This window comes from Asparagus officinalis, chromosome 7 (genome assembly GCF_001876935.1).
Source record: "Asparagus officinalis chromosome 7, Aspof.V1, whole genome shotgun sequence".
NCBI lineage: Eukaryota > Viridiplantae > Streptophyta > Magnoliopsida > Asparagales > Asparagaceae > Asparagus > Asparagus officinalis.
In genome coordinates, this window is record NC_033800.1 from 20,149,242 (window position 1) to 20,167,836 (window position 18,595).

The 18,595-nt window shown below is 36.4% G+C and overlaps 1 protein-coding gene across 1 annotated transcript in view; it reads left to right on the forward strand.

Annotated features, from left to right (window-relative positions):
* The window catches only part of LOC109848016 (phenylalanine--tRNA ligase alpha subunit, cytoplasmic-like), a 31,671-nt gene that overhangs the window by 12,431 nt on the left and 645 nt on the right, over positions 1-18,595 (forward strand). The window contains exons 8-16 of the mRNA XM_020417267.1: positions 14,187-14,224; positions 14,309-14,347; positions 14,837-14,913; positions 14,986-15,070; positions 15,140-15,239; positions 16,205-16,301; positions 16,418-16,489; positions 17,645-17,711; positions 17,832-17,957. Of these exons, the coding sequence (XP_020272856.1) occupies positions 14,187-14,224; positions 14,309-14,347; positions 14,837-14,913; positions 14,986-15,070; positions 15,140-15,239; positions 16,205-16,301; positions 16,418-16,489; positions 17,645-17,711; positions 17,832-17,957 (701 nt within the window). The remainder of the gene's footprint in view (positions 1-14,186; positions 14,225-14,308; positions 14,348-14,836; positions 14,914-14,985; positions 15,071-15,139; positions 15,240-16,204; positions 16,302-16,417; positions 16,490-17,644; positions 17,712-17,831; positions 17,958-18,595) is intronic.

Here is an 18,595-nt window from a genome sequence, read left to right on the forward strand (position 1 = left end):
TGAAGTACAAAACTGTCGATTGAAGAACAACAACTAGATATACACTCAAAAACATACATCTAAAATCCAGAACGCCCCCCCCCCAAAAAAATAAAAAAAGTAAAAAAATAAATAAAATAATTAATTATAAATAAAATAAAACAAAAAAACAAAGACGAAGGTTACAGCACATCTTGTCAGGCAGATAACCCCCATTTGCAGTAAAACTCTCCTTATTCTATTATTTTTCATTGTAATCCTCTATTCTATCACAATTCTAATTACTTTCTATATGAACATTCATTGATGTGATTGGACCAAACCCTGTTTAAAGATAAATGATTCTCCCATTTAGCTGAAGGAAGTCATATACAGAAATACAAAACATGGAGTTGATGCAAAACTTAGAACAAGGGGTTTGCTGCAATTTACCCCTTTATATTGCACTGTAATTCCAATTAAGGTCGTGTCTGACTACCTATATTCAGCAGATTAATGCCTAGAAGGAAGGACAAGATAACAAAACTCGGCCTAACAAGAATCTCAGCAATGCAAATTATATGATTTTGTAGGAACCTACTTCCTTTACACTTATGAAATGGACAATATAATGAAACAAGATGTTTGTTAGGTCTACAATCAAATTCGGTTAGCAAACTATCTGTTAAGACAACTCAAAGTTACAATTTACTCTCTTTAGGGAAAGGCCCCCATGCAATAACAGAAACATCCTGGAACCCCATCGTGCCGCAACATTTCAGGCCTGACATGCCAGAATTTCCCGACCTCACCCACTTATCGAACCTTCATGATACTGAGAGAACCAAATAATGGTAAGAAATCATCAGGTGCGAAGCAAAAGAAAGGAAGGAAAAAAAAAGGAAAGAAAAAATGAAAAGAAAGGACAGTTACAAGGTGGTACTACCTGAAGATTCCATGCTTGGTTCTGGTATGGATTACTAAGCAGGTTTGAAGCGCAGCTTTTCATGCCTACGCACCACGCAACAGATAGTTATAAATATTACAGTTTTGATATGCTTACATAGGCACATGAAAACAAAAGAACTGTATCAATTTACAAAGGATAAGCTAGTCAAGCAACAAATATACCTCGGAAAATCATGCACAGCAAATTCCAGATTGCAATGCTGACCTTGTTCAGTTGAAACTTAACTTGGTGTGCTGTGTTGCGTAAAACTAGTACTTGAAGAAATGACATTAAAAAACGCAAGTTGGGGATATGACGTTGCTGGAGAGATCTCCAAATAACCATAAGTTTCAATTCGAAGGAGCAGTAACAACACGAAGAATATCTAGGATAGATGGCACAAGTCGAACAATGTAGAATCTTTCTGCGTTGGCTCAATATAAACTTCAATTTTTCTTGCCAATATAGGCTGTTACCTGCCACCAATCAAGATCTGGACCTATACTATTAGCATACAGCAAAGGTGTTTCCAATAAACTAATTGTTATGCCCGAATTTTTCAAATTTGAACAACAAACATAGTTATCAAGATTTAAATAAAATGCATGTATTAATCTCATATACTTCTAGTCAACATAAGTTCAGAAGTATGCTACGCAACCCTTATAGCTACACAAACTAGAAGATTTTGATTAGGAAAGGACAGTTACTGAGTGTCGCTCCAGACAACTAATCAGTATGGAGCCCTTAATTCTGTATCGAATTACTCTACTTTTATCCTATCAGTAGATAGTATAAGCATTTACAATCTGAAACTATCTCCCAGAAAATGGTGAACTGGTGCCCCATTAATTCATGTAAACTTCCACATGATTATATGATCAGTCAAGTTTGTATCTGACACACGATTTTGCATGTGTAATTCAATAGTACATCATAACACATTTAAGGCAAAGCTGCCATTCAAAAGATAAATAGGCTAAAGAGATCTAAATGTTGAGAATTCTACATGAGCCAATCTGACATTTAAGAGGCCCAGAAAGGTCAGAATTGCGACTTCTTAAATGACATAATCATTAGGCACGAATCAAATTATGAATCAAGCAAATAAGTGTAAGGACTAAGTCTTCTTTCTCCATTCTCTTTTGCAATAATGGTGATCAAGTACGAAATAGATGCAAGCCTTACCAAGGAAGCAAAGAATCATTCAGCATCCAATAAGATGACAAGTGTGAGGTTTCGGTCACATATGAGACCTGACAACAGTCGAGATTGAGTGAAATTGTCAAGACTTCCTAACACTTGAGGTTTTTACATTCGCGGATCAGACAAGATTATTCATTAATCATGCAAGGTGACAGGACCATACTTTTCTATTATGAAACTCAGCCAGATGAGTTTGTAACAGCTTCGGTCCGGAAAACACCGATCTATAGAGAATACCTCTTGGAGTTAAAGGCTCTGAAACAAGGCAATGCACCAATTAGCAATCAGCCAGTGCACCAATTAGCAATCAGCCAGTGCAGTAGATGGATCATGGAATAAAAGTTTAAAAATAAAGAATAAAAGAAAAATATAAACACCCTAGATGCCAAGCAAGGAAAAATTTACATCTCCAGAACCAAGTCACCTCCCTTAGTCTTGTTAATGCGAAAGAAATCAGGTTAAAAAGAGGTGCATCTCAGAGCGACCTCAATCCGGTCAATATAGAGTGGAAATCTTTAACTAACCTATTGATACGCTTCTAGGATAATCAGTTGGCAATTATGAAAAACGTGCAAAGGATATCCTAAAGATGGTGGTATTTTGCTTCTTGTGCAAGGGAGCCAAATGTCTTAAGAGGTAGTCTGGTTTTATATCCAAACCTGATACCTGGCCTATTTTATGGCGCTTTTCCATGCTTTGACATTTAAAGTTAATTTCAAAACGGACAAAATGCAAGGACAGGTTCTTCAATAAATAATTACAGTGTCCTTACTCCAAATATAAAATGGAACAAGTGTTCTCCTCAACATCTATAGATTTCATTATTCTCAATCTCACATTTAAGATTAAGATCTCACCTTTCTCTTTGAAAATTGAGATGAGTCTTCCAATCCTGTTCCTGTGTTTGGCTGGAGAACATTGCAATTTTTTTTTTTTTTTTTTTCATAACTGAACTCACCAGATAAAGGATGAACATGTGTATGCCAGGGTTACCACAGAGATTTGTTGTAGCAAACAGTATGCCGCACTTGAAAGGAAAAAAAATGAACCTTTCTACTTAGCATTAATAGAACTGATATATAGCGAGTGGACCTTCCTGGGCAAGTAGGGAAAGCATTCTCGTAGAAACTGCAGTCGATATGAGTTCGGAGGCAGCATTTTTCTCTTGCTTCCTCCCTTTCCATTTGTATCTATAACTGTGGGAGGGCAGGAGCTTGTCACAACACTTGTTTGCAACTATATCATAATTAATAATGTCAAACATACCCATGGACCCATAACCGCAATTTCATGACTTGCTTTACTTTCTCTAGATAATCTTAGGTAGTTCCCTAGTGGTGAAGGAAATCTGCAAGAAAAGGTTATGTTACTATAAAATAGAACACAGTTGAATTATCAAACTGAGATAAGCAACAAACCTTTAGAAAAAGGTATATGTGAATCACGAGCAGCGGTGTTGTGGGTTGGAATTAGTGCATTCAAAATTCCAGAGCCTGCAAATGAACAATGAAAGGATAGGTTCAAATTCACTCTATGACAAAAACACTTAAGAGTTTGAATGTAAATATGCACCAAATGGAACCTTCCTAGAATAAATTGAAAAGAATCCAGCCTGTATGAACTGTGCGTTAGAGACTTTGCAGGAACGATGATTATTTAATATTGGCTGCTACAGACAAATACTTCAATTTTGAACACCCAGCAAATATGACACTTTCAATCTTTTTCATTATAACATTTAAACGAGTTTATCAGTGGGTAATATGTTAACTTTGCAATAAAACCCTTTGTAGCCAATGTTGTTTTAAATTTGTACAACCTTAGTTTATTTTTGCCAGCCAGAACCCCATTCTTTTTACAATTCTACCCTGAAGAAAAAGATTTTTTTTACAAGTTAGACCTCTTGTTTATTGTTGCGGAAATATAATTCATGCAATACATATGTCTACACTCAAGAGCAAGGATCACTACCTGCTCTCACAAAATTTTTGATTGGCATCTCTCAAAACTGCAGTAAGAGATCACATCAAACGCAATCAGCATATTAAATGTAACTTAATCAGCCTAAAAAATGATCTTCTTAGCTTACCCATCTGAAAAAGATATTCTGGATTGCTTCTCTCACCTGAAATAAACAGCATTGGAATATCATAACTACAGATAGAAGAAAGACCTATAGGAGTATATGACAATGCGCCCTATTGGTCAGAAGCCAATAATAGCATTTACAAATAAGAGAACCAAATTTTCCCCGACCACCCTCATTTATACTGAGAACCTGAGTTGTCAGGGAGAGAGAGAAACAATATTGCTTCAGATATTAAGTCTCAAATTTGGAAGGGTGCCACTTTTCACCCTTAAATATCATTATTTATGTTCTTACTCTCCATAAGTTCTGGAACAAACTATACTCATTAAGCACCAAAAAAGGTTTGAATGGACCAAGTGGAAGGTAACTGAGACAGAAATCCCTCTGCTGATTTTTCTCTACATTTCCTCACACATATTACCATTTCCTAGAATATTGAATATGTTAGCAGACGCAGGGATCTTGACTGCATCATTACTCCAAAGTCAGTCTGTGAGATGCCAAGGATTTTGTTCTTTCATCCAGAGGCTGACAAATAAGTGAGATCTCTTTGCGAGGCCATATTAACTTGCCACAAAGTCTAACCAGATTACGGGTGGTGTTTTTTTTTTGTGTGTTGTGGGGGGGGCGGGGGGGGGGGGTTATCAAAAGCAGGGGGTTTTAAATGTCGGGATGTCGCAGCAGCTAAATTCAATGTCGGATAGCGAAAATTGCGGGGTATGTCGGGCGACAATGTACTAAATATCTGGATTGCCATATAATGGATTCTACTCAAGTTTTTTTTTTTCTGCTTTTTTTCGTCACCAAGATTACGACTTGTCTTCTTATAGCTTATCCTACTTGGTTGATATTCAACATCAAGACACAAATTGTTTTCCATTTTTAAAGAGAAACAAGTGGAATATTATGCTAACAAATAAACAAAATACACATTGTCAACTAGAACTTTTCAAGTATCTTGCATAAATTAACAAAAAGTAAGTGTATTGCATAAAATTGACATAAAGTTGTTTGGCTTTGGATTGATTTCAAGCTACGGTTCAAACTGTATTGTTATACATCACGTTTTATGAACTCGCAATTTCAATTTGTAGCAACAAGACGAATGAGAGGAAATTGCAGCCGCGAAAGAGAGTAGCATTTTTTCTTTGCCTAATTTGTATTATTTTTTCAGATTACAAGTGGAGCAAAGCGCTAAGAAGAAGAATTTAATCGGGTTTGGGTTTTGAGTACTACCAACCCCAATACTTATCAACTCAATAAAAAACATCGCAATTTTTCAAGGTTGAAATCAGCCGATATGTCCCGCAATAAGCCCCCGACATGGACCTCAAAATGATATCCGACTTCAAATGACAATATCTGTGTTGTCTATCCTTCCGATCGACATGTCAGCTAAACATTAAAAACCATGATCAAAAGCCTAGAAATGATTGATCAAATAATATATTGCTTAAATTACAATAATCGAAATGGCATTGATACAATATGAGAAAAAGCGGCGCATAGAGTTAATCAAGGTGGAGTAAAGGTCAGTTAAGTTATCTTCATGTTGGGTTGAATCAAATGGGGAATCAAGTAGCCTAATTTACTGGACTACGCGGTATATCAATTATAGGTTGGTATAAAAACATGACCATCTCTCATACGATCCACAATCGAGTACAAGTGAATGCGGGTGTGAGATATTGGTCCTTCGTCTAATCAGATGATTCCACGGTTCACTAATAGAGGGAAAAGGGCTAGAGCAGGCCACCTCTGACGCATGTCTTTCTTCCAGTCAGATGGCCTAATTATAAAAGTAAAAAATAGTGTGCGCCCCCTTGCAGCCACATCTAATAACATATGATCCCATTTATCATAAATGTCTCGAGTTTGAAGGTCATTCTGTCAATATCACAAAAATGCTTAGATTGACCTTGCACACAAGCGTGTTTTTTTAATCATATGTAAAGTGATGTTATCAGGTTCACTCCACAATGTATTAAGATTTATTGAAAAATTGAAGCTTATTTGACTCCTACCAAATGAGAGCAGCCCCTTCCCCCCCCCCCCCCTCTCTCTCTCCTCTCTCTCAAACAAAAAGAAAAAAAAAAAGGAGAGCATTTGCCATCGACTATTGTCTTAGTACACTGATGGCAGGTAAAATACCTCTCTCAACACTATGGTTTTGTTAGGTTAATGCTTCCCATAGGAGCCATTTTAAGACATTCACACTAGAGACCAACCTATGTCGGAATATCTCACTAAAACATCCAAAGGAAAGCGAAAGGAGATAGTTAGTCTGGCCTCGAGGAGAGGATGTAGGTAGCCATTTCATTGCGCTGTTCTTGACTTAGATTGTAGTCCTTTAAACTCCAATCTTCAATCACCCCTAAAACCAAAACAAAAAAATCGAACACAGAATAATTAGCCATCAATGCTTATTCTCTAAGACCTTCAATTATTCTGTGTGCCTTGGAATGACAGTTAATTTAAATGTATGAATTTATCATAGAAAATAGCGTATCTTGTGTGTAATAATCTATAAACTCACTGCATAGCGGGAATGAAGCTATGTTGGAAAATTTATATGAATGATGATGGAAGTATCACCATATACATGATATCATATTTAACGATAAATGAAACTTTGAGTAGCATAACCTCCAGAGATGTCTCGTGAGTTCAAATCTGTTGCAAAACTTTTTCTTCTGCGTGCAATACATGGTCGGGCCTTTTCTTCACGAGATAGCTATACCCTTTCGCAGTCCGTGTGTAAGAGATAAAGTATCAAAATTGAATGGTGTAGGAGTAAATAATAATGCTTGTACACTATCGTCTTGTGATAAGGTAAAGATATAAGTTAGGTTGCTCTTTAGGAAAATAAGATTGTCCCCTACATGCAGAAACAGAACTACATACACACACAAAAAACCAACAGGTAGGAATCTACGGAGATGAAATAAAATTTCAACTCATCAGAGAACAGATGCGTTATGAAGGGTTACATGAGCCTTCCGCTTTTCAGTGCGGCGATTATCCGTTTCCGTCACCACCTGTTGCTAAAGGAGACGTTAGCCACCAGCAAGGAAACTATAATAATTTTTATGCAGGTAGATTCCAACCAAAAAAAAAGATGTGACAAGAATGCGATAGAGAGGATGACCAAAATCAGTTTAAGAAGTCTAACCGCGTAAAATATAATTACTCCATGTATCCAAAAGTGGTCAACTATAACCCCCCACCCATCCACACCCCCCCCCCCCCGCCTGGCCCCGCCAAAACACACACATCCATAAATGATGTACATCCATAGACATATTCGCCAAATTTTACGTAAATAGCGCAATTAGTCGAAATTTGTTTTGTAGAAATATAATAAGCATTAAATCGTAACAAACACACAATGTGGTTCGCTGTTGGATTTCAAACAGATTCCTCTATCCATGGAAAAGCCCCAAACTCTGATGGTTGCTTTTTGGTTAGCTGCGAAACTATCAAGTCCAAAGTGGCCGAGAATATAATGATAAAGATGAATTCTAAAACCATTTAAGAATAATGAACTCGAAGACATTGTGCCAAGGATAAGAGCCTTGGAAGAATAAGGCTGATGACATTCAAGCTGAGAAACTGATGAATCAACCGATACATATTATGCACTAAAGTTAAGCCATAGAGTAAGGTGAAATGACAAAACAAAAAGTGTATTAAGTAGGATTAGCTTCAAGAGGAGCAAATAAGAGAGAGAAATAAAGGTGAATCAGTTATGTTAAAGATATTTTACCGAAAAACCAAAAATAGGCCAAACCTACCAAAGAATGAAAATGTAAATACAACAAAGTAGGAGAAACTAGAAGAATCTCAAACAACATAAGTTCATAGGTTCCAGAAAATCAAGACTAATGACAACATCGTGACCCCTCTATGTAGAGAAAAGGTAAAGGAAAGCATCTTTAGAGGAAGAGATGTGTTAGGAAGCAAGAATTCGATAGAAGCTGAAGGAATTGACTGGAGGCAGTGCCTTAAACGAAGAAAGTAGGGTCTCCATTAAAGGACCGCAGCTTTGAAAGCAGTAAAACATAGGGATTATCCATACTTGCAGATAAGCCAACAAGATCCAGTGAAGACCAACAATAAAAAAGAAGAACAGGTTAATGTATGAATTAAAATTGTTGATAAAGCTTCAATCATCAGACTGGTTAAGTAAGAAATCATTTGAAATGAGTCCAATTATTATGTGATTCATGAAATTGCATTCATCCATGACTCCAGCAATAGTTTAAAAATACATTCATATGAGAAGCGGCAATAGTGGAGAAATGTTAAGAAAGGAATTACAAACATGAGCAAGACATAGACAAAATTGAGCTTAAAACAAGTCAAAGAGCCAATTAAAAAATGTCAGCGATTAAGATTAGTAAGGTTATTTGTTGAGGATGGTTTAGCCTTTAGTGTTTTAATTACTGAAGAGAAGCTCTGAAAAAGTGTTAACCTCTGTTAACTAGTAACAACAAGTACAACTTACAAAGCTCGATAATGATAGTATAGAATTAACCTCGCGCAGCACTTGTGTTAACCCATTTTAACTTGAAAATTTTGTAAGTTCTAATCAATGTTAAAAAGCCTCTGCCTTATCCACCTAGGTTACACCCTAGGCCGCTCGCTAGCGTCTAGGCGGTATCTAGTACCCACCTACGTTTGAAGCGCAGGGAGCGTGGGCTGCTCACGTAATTTGTACCTTTAGGCAAGCTTTTTAAATATCGGTTATCGGGGATTTATCGGTGACCAAAATCCTTATCGGATAGCGGAAATCGGGATATATCAGGGATATATAGTATTTATCGCGGTGATATATTGGATGCATGTGTATATATAATATAATAATTAAAATATATCAATCATGTTAATGTAAATATAAACATACCAAAATGTTAATCATCATGTTAAATCACTAAAATTTAGAAAGCGAAACGCATCATAGCCTTTTTTTTTGAAAAAATATAATGTTAGTCAAAATGGGGCGATAATCCGATAATTCCCGATAAAAAGTTCTTAATTATCGGCCCATTTTGACTAACATTATATTTTTTCAAGTATGATGCAGTTCGCTTTCTACAATTTCGTTAGGTGATCTAAACGATGATGATTTACATTTTGGTTTATGTTTATTATTTCATTAAGCATTGATTAGATATATTTTTAATTATATTTTATTACAACATCATATATCACTCATAAATTAACTACTTATCCCTGATATATCCCCGATTATCCGCTTCCGATAAGCGATTTTGGTCATCGATAAATCCCCGATAACCGAGTATTTGAAAACCTTGCCTAAAGGTTACAATCTACGTGAGCAGCCCACGCTCCCTTGGCCGCTTTTCCAAAACGTAGGTGGGTATCCTAGATACGCCTAGACGCTAGGCGAGGGCCTAGTGTACACACTAGGTGATAGGCAGGGCTTTTAAAACATGGTTTTAGAACTACAAAATTTTCAAGTTAAATGGGTTACAAAGTGCTCCGAGGTTAGAGTCGTATACTATTCATTACTCAGGCTTTGTAAGTTGTACACCTTGTTTTCTAGTAACAGAAGGTAACACTTGTTCAGCTTCTCTTCAGAAATTAAAACACTTTAATAGGCTAAACCATCTCTCAACAAATTAACCTTACTATCTTATCTGGTGACATTTTTTAAATGCCTTGACTTGTTTAGCGCATTTTGTTCATGTCTTGCTCATGTTTGTAATTCTTTCTTAACCATTTCTCCATCTATTGCCCCTCATATGATGTAGTTTAAACTCATTGCATGGAGTCTGGATTGATGCATTTCATGAATCAATAATAATTGGACTCCATTTTCAATGATTTCTACTTTAGACGTCTGATACTGAAGCTTTTATCAAACAATATATTTTATCATACATAACCTGTTGCTTTCCTTTTTATGTGTTGGTCCTTCAACTGGATCTTGTTGCTTACTGCAAGTATGGATTAAATCCTAGTTTTATATTTCAAGCTAGCTGCGGTCTCTTATTTGGAGACCCTAACTTTCTTCCGTTTAAGCAATGCCTCCAGTTCAATTCCTTCACATTTCTATCTGAATTCTGCTTTCCTACACATTCTCTTCTTCTATAAGATGCTTTCTTTACTTTTCTCTACAGTAGAGGGGTCACGATGTTGTCATTCTAGTCTTGATTTTCTGGAACACTATGACTTATTGTTGTTTGAGATTCTTCTTAGTTTTCTCCTACTTTGATTAAGCTATTACATTTTTTCATTTCTTTGTAGGTTTTTGCCTATTTGGTTTTCGCGTAAAAATATCTTTTAACTATGATTCACCTTTTATTTCTCTCTCTTATTTGCTTCCTCCTAGTAAGCTAATCTACTATAATACACTTTCTTTGTTTTGTCATTTCACCTTACTCTATGCCCTTAACTTTAGTGCATAATATTTATGGTTGATTCATAAGTGTTCTCAGCTTGAATGTCATCAAGCCTTTCTTCCAAGCTCTATATCCTTGGCACAATGTCTTCGAGTTCATTATTCTAAATGCGTTTAGAAGTTGCATCTTTTCAATTATCTTTCTGCATTTGGACTTGATAGGTTTTCCAGCTAACCAAAAAAGCAACCATTCAAGAGTTTTGGGCTTTCCATGGATTACGAGGAACTGCTTTTGAAATCCAACGCGAACCACATTAGTTGCTGTTTGTTAACGATTAATGCCTTATCTTCTTCTTACATAACAAATTCGACTAATGTCTCGCTATTTATCTAACGGAAATTTGCGAATATGTCCTATGGAATGTACAATCAATTTGGATGTGTGGTTTGCGGGCAGCGGGGGGGGGGGGTGGTGGATGGGTGGCGGGGTTATAGTTTGACACTTTAGATACATGGAGCTATTATATTTTTACCGGTTAGACTTCTTAACTGATTTCGGTCATCTCTCTATGCCCGCATTCTTGTCTACATCCTTTATTTTTGGTGTGAACTTCCCCTGTCATAAAATTATTTTATAGTTTCCTTCGGGTGTAACGTCTCCTTTACAACAGGTGGTTGACGATAAGGATATCGCCGACACTGAAAAAAGCGGAAGCTCATTACCCTTCAGTAACGCATCTTTTCCTTGATGATTTAAATTTTATTTCATCTCCTGTAGATAATTCCTACCTGTTGGTTTTTTGTCGTGTGATTATCTGTTTCTGCATTGCTGGGAACATCTTATTTAGGCACCAACTTTTCTTTATTTCACACGATTATTAGATTTATATGATATACCATTCCTTTTGGATCCTTTTTTACAGGACATTGGAAGGGTTAACTCTCTGAGAAAAGCCCCATGTATGCCACCAGAGAGAAAAAAGTTTGGCAAAGATTTGACTCGAGACATCTTCTAGTACTACAAATCTTTTATGATTAAAATTGATATCATGTATATGGTATACTCCATCATCTATTCATATAAAAATAACTCTATGTTCTTCCCGGTATTGCATAGTTTAGTTTATTAACACAAGTAGCCTTTTCCTTATAAATTCATATTAAATAACTTCATTTCGCACAGAATATGGAAGGTAGGTTTGTACATTGATTGCTAATTATCTGTGTTCGATTTTTTTTTTTTTGGTTTTTAGGGTATTGGAAGGACTTTGCGATTTAAAGACTACACATCTAGAGGGCAAGAACAGCCAATTGAAATAGAGCTACCTACATCTCTGCCTCCGAGGCAGACTTGACATCTCCCTTCCTTTCCTTGTCATGTTTAGTTGAGATATGTCCGACATAGGTGCTACTCTCAGTGATGAATGTCTAAATGCTCCAGTATGGAAGCATTAATCCCTAACAAAACCATGTGTTGGAGAGGAGGTATTTTACCTGCCATCAGTGTACTAAACAATAGTCGATGGAAATGCCTTCTCCTTTTTTTTTTCTTTTTGTTTGAGAGAGAGAGAGAGAGAGAGGGGGTGGCGGGGGGGAAGGGGCTGCCTCTCATTTGGTAGGAGTAACATAGCTTCAATTTTCAAATTATCTTAAATACATTGTGGAGTGCAACTGATAACATTCACTTTACATATGATAAAATAAACACGCTTGTAGATGGCAGAGGTCATCTAAGCCGATTTTGTGATATTGACAGAATGACCTTCAAACTTCGAGACATTTACTGATAAATGGGAATTCATATGCTTATTAGATGTGCCCTGCAAGGGGCACCTATTTACTTTTTATAATTAGGCCATCTGACTGGAAGAAAAGACATGCGTTGCAGTAGGTTGCCTTGCTTCTAGCCTTTTCCCTCTATTAGGTGAACCGTGGAATCATCTGGATTAGACGAAGACCAATATCTCACACCCGCATTTACTTGTACTAGATTGCTGGACGTTAGAGAGATGGTCATTTTTTATCCCCAACCTAAATTGAATTATAAGCCGCTTAGTCCTGAGTAATTAGCTACTTATTTCCCATTGATCAACCCCACATGAAGAAACGTAACTGACTTTATCTCCAGCCTTGAGTAATCTCTATGCCCGCTTTTTTCTCAATATTGTATGCAATGCCTTTCGATATTGTATTTAACAACTTATCTATTATGACATCATTTCCTAGCTTATGATCCATGAGTTTTTTAATGTTAGCTGAACATGTCGGATCGGAGGATTAGAGCAACACAGATATTTGGATCATTTGCAAGTCGGATATCCATTTTTTGAGGTCCATGTCGCGGGGCTATTGCGCGGACATATCGGCTGATTTTCAACCTTGAAAATTGGCCGCATGTTTTTTTTGAGTTGATAAAGTATGTGGTTTGGGTTTAGTACTCCAAACCTAACCCGATTAAATTCTTCCTTTTGCTTTTGCTAACCATTTAATCTGATAACATATAATACAATTAGGCAAAGAAAAAATGCTACTCTCTTTTCCGCGCAATTTTCCTCTCATTTCGTCTTTGTCTCTACAATATTGAAAATGCGAGTTCATAAAACGTGAGTAAACAATAAGTTTGAACCGTAGCTGAAATCAATCCAAAGTCCAAACTTTATGATCAATTTTTATGCCAATACACTTTACTTTTTGTAATTTTATGCAAGATACTTGAAAGTTCTAGTTTGACAATGTGTATTTGTTTATTGTTTAGTAATATTCCACTGGTTTCTCTTAAAAAAATGAAGAAAACAATTTGTGTCTTGATGTGAATACTCAACTCAAGTAGGATAAGCCTATAAGAAGACAAATGTGCGTTCCATCTGGTGAACCAAATTGAGTAGAAATCCATTTGATATGCAATCCGATTTAGTACATGTCGCCCGAATACCCAATTATTCCTATCGACATGAATTTTAGCCTGCCTCGACAATCCGACATTTAAAACCCTGCTTTTGATAACCCCCCCCCCCCCCCCCCCCCCACACACACACAAAAAAAAAAACACCCACCCGTAATATTGGTTAGACTTTGTGGCAAGTTTAATATGGCCTCCAAGAGATCTCACTTATTTGTCACCTTCTGGATGAAGAACAAATCCCTTTGGCATCTCACAGACTTGACTTTGGAGTATGATGCAGTCAAGATCCTGCGTCTGCTACATATTCAATATTCTAGGAACTGTAATCATGTGTGAGGAATAATGTAGAGAAAAATCACAAGGGATTTCTGTCCTCAGTTAGCCTTACCATTGGTCCATTCAACCTTTTTTGTGTTAATGAGTATAGTTGTTCCAGAAACCTTATGGGAGAGTAAGAACATAAATAATGAATATTTAAGGGTGAAAGTGCACCCTTCCAAATTTGAGACTTAATATCTGGAAGCAATATTGTTATTCTCTCTCTCCCTGACAAGTCAGGTTCTCCAAGTATAAATGAGGGGTGGTCTGGGGAAAATTTGGTTCTCTTCATGTAAATGCTATTATTGCTTCTGACCAATATTGGGCATTGTCCTATACTCCTATAGGTCTTTCTTCTTATCTGTAGTTTATGATATTCCAATGCTGTTTATTTCAGGTGAGAGAAGCAATCCAGAATATCTTTCTTCAGATGGGGTAAGCTAAGGAAGATCATTTTTAGCTGATTAAGTTTACATTTATATGCTGATTGCAGTCTTGAATGTGACTCTCTTACTGCAGTTTTGAGGAGATGCCAACAAATAATTTTGTTGAGAGCAGGTAGTGATCCTTGCCTTCTTGTAAGTGTAGACATATGTCAGTTGCATGAGAATTATATTTCCGCAACAATAAAACAAGAGGTCTACTTGTAAAAAAAATCTTTTTCTTTCAGGGTAGAATTGTAAAAAGAATGGGGTTCTGGCTGCAAAAATAAAACTAAAGGTGTAGCAAATTTAAAACAACATTGCTACAAAGGGTTTATGCATAGTTAACCATATTACCCACTGATAACTCGTTTAAAATGTTATAATGAAAAAGATGAAAGTGTCATATTTGCTGGGTGTTCAAAATTGAAGTATTGTCTGTAGCAGCCAATATTTAAATAATCATGTTCCTGCAAAGTCTCTACCGGCACCAGTTCATACAGGCTGGATTCTTTTCATTTATTCTAGGAAGTTCCATTTGTGCATATGTTACATTCAAACTCCTTAAGTGTTTTGTCATAGAGTGAATATTGAAACGCTATCCATTTCATTGTTCATTCTGCAGCTTCTGGAATTTTGATGCACTATTCCAACCTCAACAACACCCTGCTCGTGATTCACATGATACCTTTTTTCTTAAAGGTTTGTTGCTTATCTCAGTTGATAATTCAACTGTGTCTTCTATTTTTATAGTAACATAACCTTTTCTTGCAGTTCCTTCCACCACTAGGGAACTACCTGAAGATTATCTAGAGAAAGTAAAGCAAGTCCATGAAATTGGCGGTTATGGGTCCATGGGGTATGTTTGACATTATTAATTATGATATAGTTGCAAACAAGTGTTTGACCAAGCTCCTGCCCTCCACAGTTATAGATACAAATGGAAAAGGGAGGAAGCAGAGAAAAATCTGCTCCGAACTCATACGACTGCAGTTTCTACGAGAATGCTTTACCTACTTGCTCAGAAGGTCCACTCCTATTATATCAGTTCATTAATGCTAAATAGAAAGTTCATTTTTTTTCCTTTCAAGTGCGCATACTGTTGCTTATAACAACAAATCCTGTGTGTAACCCTGGCATACACATTGTTCATCTCTTTATCTGGTGAGTTCAGTTATTATGTTGCAATGTTCTCCACCAAACACATGGAAAACAGGAATTGGAAGACCATCTCATTTTCAAAAAAGTGAGATCTTAATTTAAATGTGAGATTGAGAATAAGTGAAATCTTATAGATGTGAGGTTGAACACTTGTTCCATTTTATATTTGGAGTAAGTTGACACTGTATTATTTATTGAAGAACCTGTCCTTGCATTTTGTCCTTTTGAAATTATACTTTAATGTCAAAAGCATGGAAAAGCCCATTAAAATAGGCCAGGTACAGGGTTTGGGGATATAAAACCAGACCTACCTCTTAAGACATTTGCTCCCTTGCACAAAGAGCAAAATACCACCATCTTTAGGATATCCTTTGCACGTTTTTCATATTGCTCAACTGATTCATCTAGAAGCGTATCATAGGTAGTTAAGATTTCCACTGGCTATATTGGACCGGATGAGGTCCTCTGGAGATGCACCTCTTTTAACCTGATTTCTTTCTGCATTAAACAAGACTAAGGGAGGTGACTTGGTTCTGGAGATGTAAATTTTTCCTTGCTTGCATCTTAGGAGTGTTATATTTTTCTTATTATTCTTTATTATTTAAACTGTTTATTCCATGATCCATCTACTGCACTTGCTGATTGCTAATTGGTGCACTGCTGATTGCTAATTGGTGCATTGCCTTGTTCAGAAGCCTTTTACTCCCAAGAATTGCTAATTGGTGCACTGCTGATTGCTAATTGGTGCATTGCCTTGTTCAGAAGCCTTTTACTCCCAAGAGGTATTACTCTATAGATCGTGTTTTCCGAATTGGTGCATTGCCTTGTTCAGAAGCCTTTTACTCCCAAGAGGTATTACTCTATAGATCGTGTTTTCCGGAACGAAGCTGTTGACAGAACTCATCTTGCTGAGTTTCATCAGATAGAAGGTATGGTTCTGTCACTTTTGCATGATTAATGAATAATCTTTGTCTGATCCGAATGTAAAAAACCTCAAGGTGTTAGGAAGTCTTGACAATTTCACTCAATCTTCGACTGTTGTCAGGTCTCATATGTGACCGAAACCTCACACTTGGTCATCTTATTGGAGTGCTGAATGACTTCTTTGCTTCCCTTGGTAAGGCTGCATCTATTTCGTACTTGAATCACCAATTATTGCAAAAGAGAATGGAGAAAGAAGACTTAGTCTTGACACTATTTGCTTGTTCATAATATTGATTCGTTGCCTAATGATTATGTCATTTAGAAGTCAATTCTGACCTTTCTGGGCCTCTTAAATGTCAGATTGCTCATGGTAGATTCTCAACATTTAAGATCTCTTTAGCCTATTTATCTTTTTGAATGGCAGCTTTGCCTTCTTAACTGTGTATATGATGTACTATTGATTACACATCAAATTCGTGTGTCAGATACACAACTTGACTGATCATATAATCATGTGGAGTTACATGAATTAATGGCACCAGTTCACCATTTTTCTGGGAGATAGTTTCAGATTGTTAAATGCTTATACTATCTACTGATAGGATAAAAGTAGAGTATTCGATACAGAATTAGGGTCTCATGACTGATAGTTGTCTGGAGCTGACACTCAGTAACTGTCCCTTTATATATCAAAAATCTTCTTAGTTTGTGTAGCTATTAAGTGGTTGCGTAGCATACTTCTGAACTTAATGGTTGACTAAGAATGTATATGTAGATTATACCATGCATTTTATTTAAATCTTGATAACTATGTTTTGTTGTTCAACATTTGAAAATTCGCAAGTAAGCAATGTAGTTTATTGGAAAACACCTTTGCTGTATGCTAGAGGTATAGGGTCCAGATCTTGATTGTGCCAGGTAACAGCCTATATTGCAAAGAAAAATTGAAGTTTTATATTGAGCGCACACGGCATGAAAAGATTCTACCATTTGTTTCGACTTGTGCCTATCTATCCTAGATGATGTCTTCGTGTTGTTACTTGCTCCTTCGATGAAACTTATGGTTTATTCTGGATGATCTCTAAGCAACGTCATATTCCTCCAACTTGCGTTTTTTAATGGTCATTTCTTCAAGTACTAGTTTACCAACACAATGCACACCAGTTAAGTTTCAACTTGAACAAGGTCAGCATTGCATCTGGAATTTGCTGTGCATGATTTCCAGAGGTTATATTTGTTGCTTGACTAGCTTATCCTTTAGTAAATTGATACAGTTCTTTTGTTTTCATGTGGCTATGTAAGCATATCAAACTGTAATATTTATACTATCTGTTGTCGTGTGGCGTAGGCATGAAAAAGCTGCGCTTCAAACCTGCTTATAATCCATACACAGAACCAAGCATGGAAATCTTCAGGTAGTACACCTTGTTAACTGTTCCTTTCCTGTTTTCTTTTTCTTTTTCCTTTTTTTTTCCTTCCTTTCTTTTGCTTCTGCACCTTGATGATTTCTTACTCAGTTTATTTGGTTCTCTCAGTTATCATGAAGGTTTAGATAAGTGGGTGGAGGTCGGAAATTCTGGCATGTTCAGGCCTGAAATGTTGCGCACGATGGGGTTCCCAGAGGATGTTTCTGTTATTGCATGGGGCCTTTCCCTAGAGAGGTAAATTGTAACTTTGTTGTCTTAACAGAATAGTTGGCTACCGAATTTGGATTGTAGACCTAACAAACATCTTGTTTCATTATATTGTCATTTCATAAGTGTAAAGGAAAGTAGGTTCCTACAAAATCATATAATTTGCATTGCTGAGATTCTTGTTAGGCACGAGTTTTTGTCTATCTTGTCTTCCTTCCGAGCATTAATCTGCTGGAATATAGGTAGTTCCAGACTACGACCTTAATTGGATTACAGTGGCAATATAAAGAAGGGTAAATTGCAGCAAACCCCTTGTTCTTAAAGGTTTTTGCATCCAACTCCCATGTTCTGTTATTTTTCTGTATATGACTTCCTTCAGCTAATGGGAGAATCATTTATCTTTAAACAGGGTTGGTCAATCACTCAATGAATGTTCATATAGAGAAGTAATTTTAGAATTGTGATAGAATAGAGGGATTACCAATGAAAAATAATAGAATAAGGAGAGTTTACTGCAAATAGGGGGTTATCTGCCTGACAAGATGTGCTGCTAACCTTTGTCCTTTGTTTGTTTGTTTTATTTTTATTTATTTAATTAATTTATTTATTTTATTTTTTTTATTTTTTTTATTTTTTTTTGGGGGGGGGGGGGGGGGGGGGTTTTT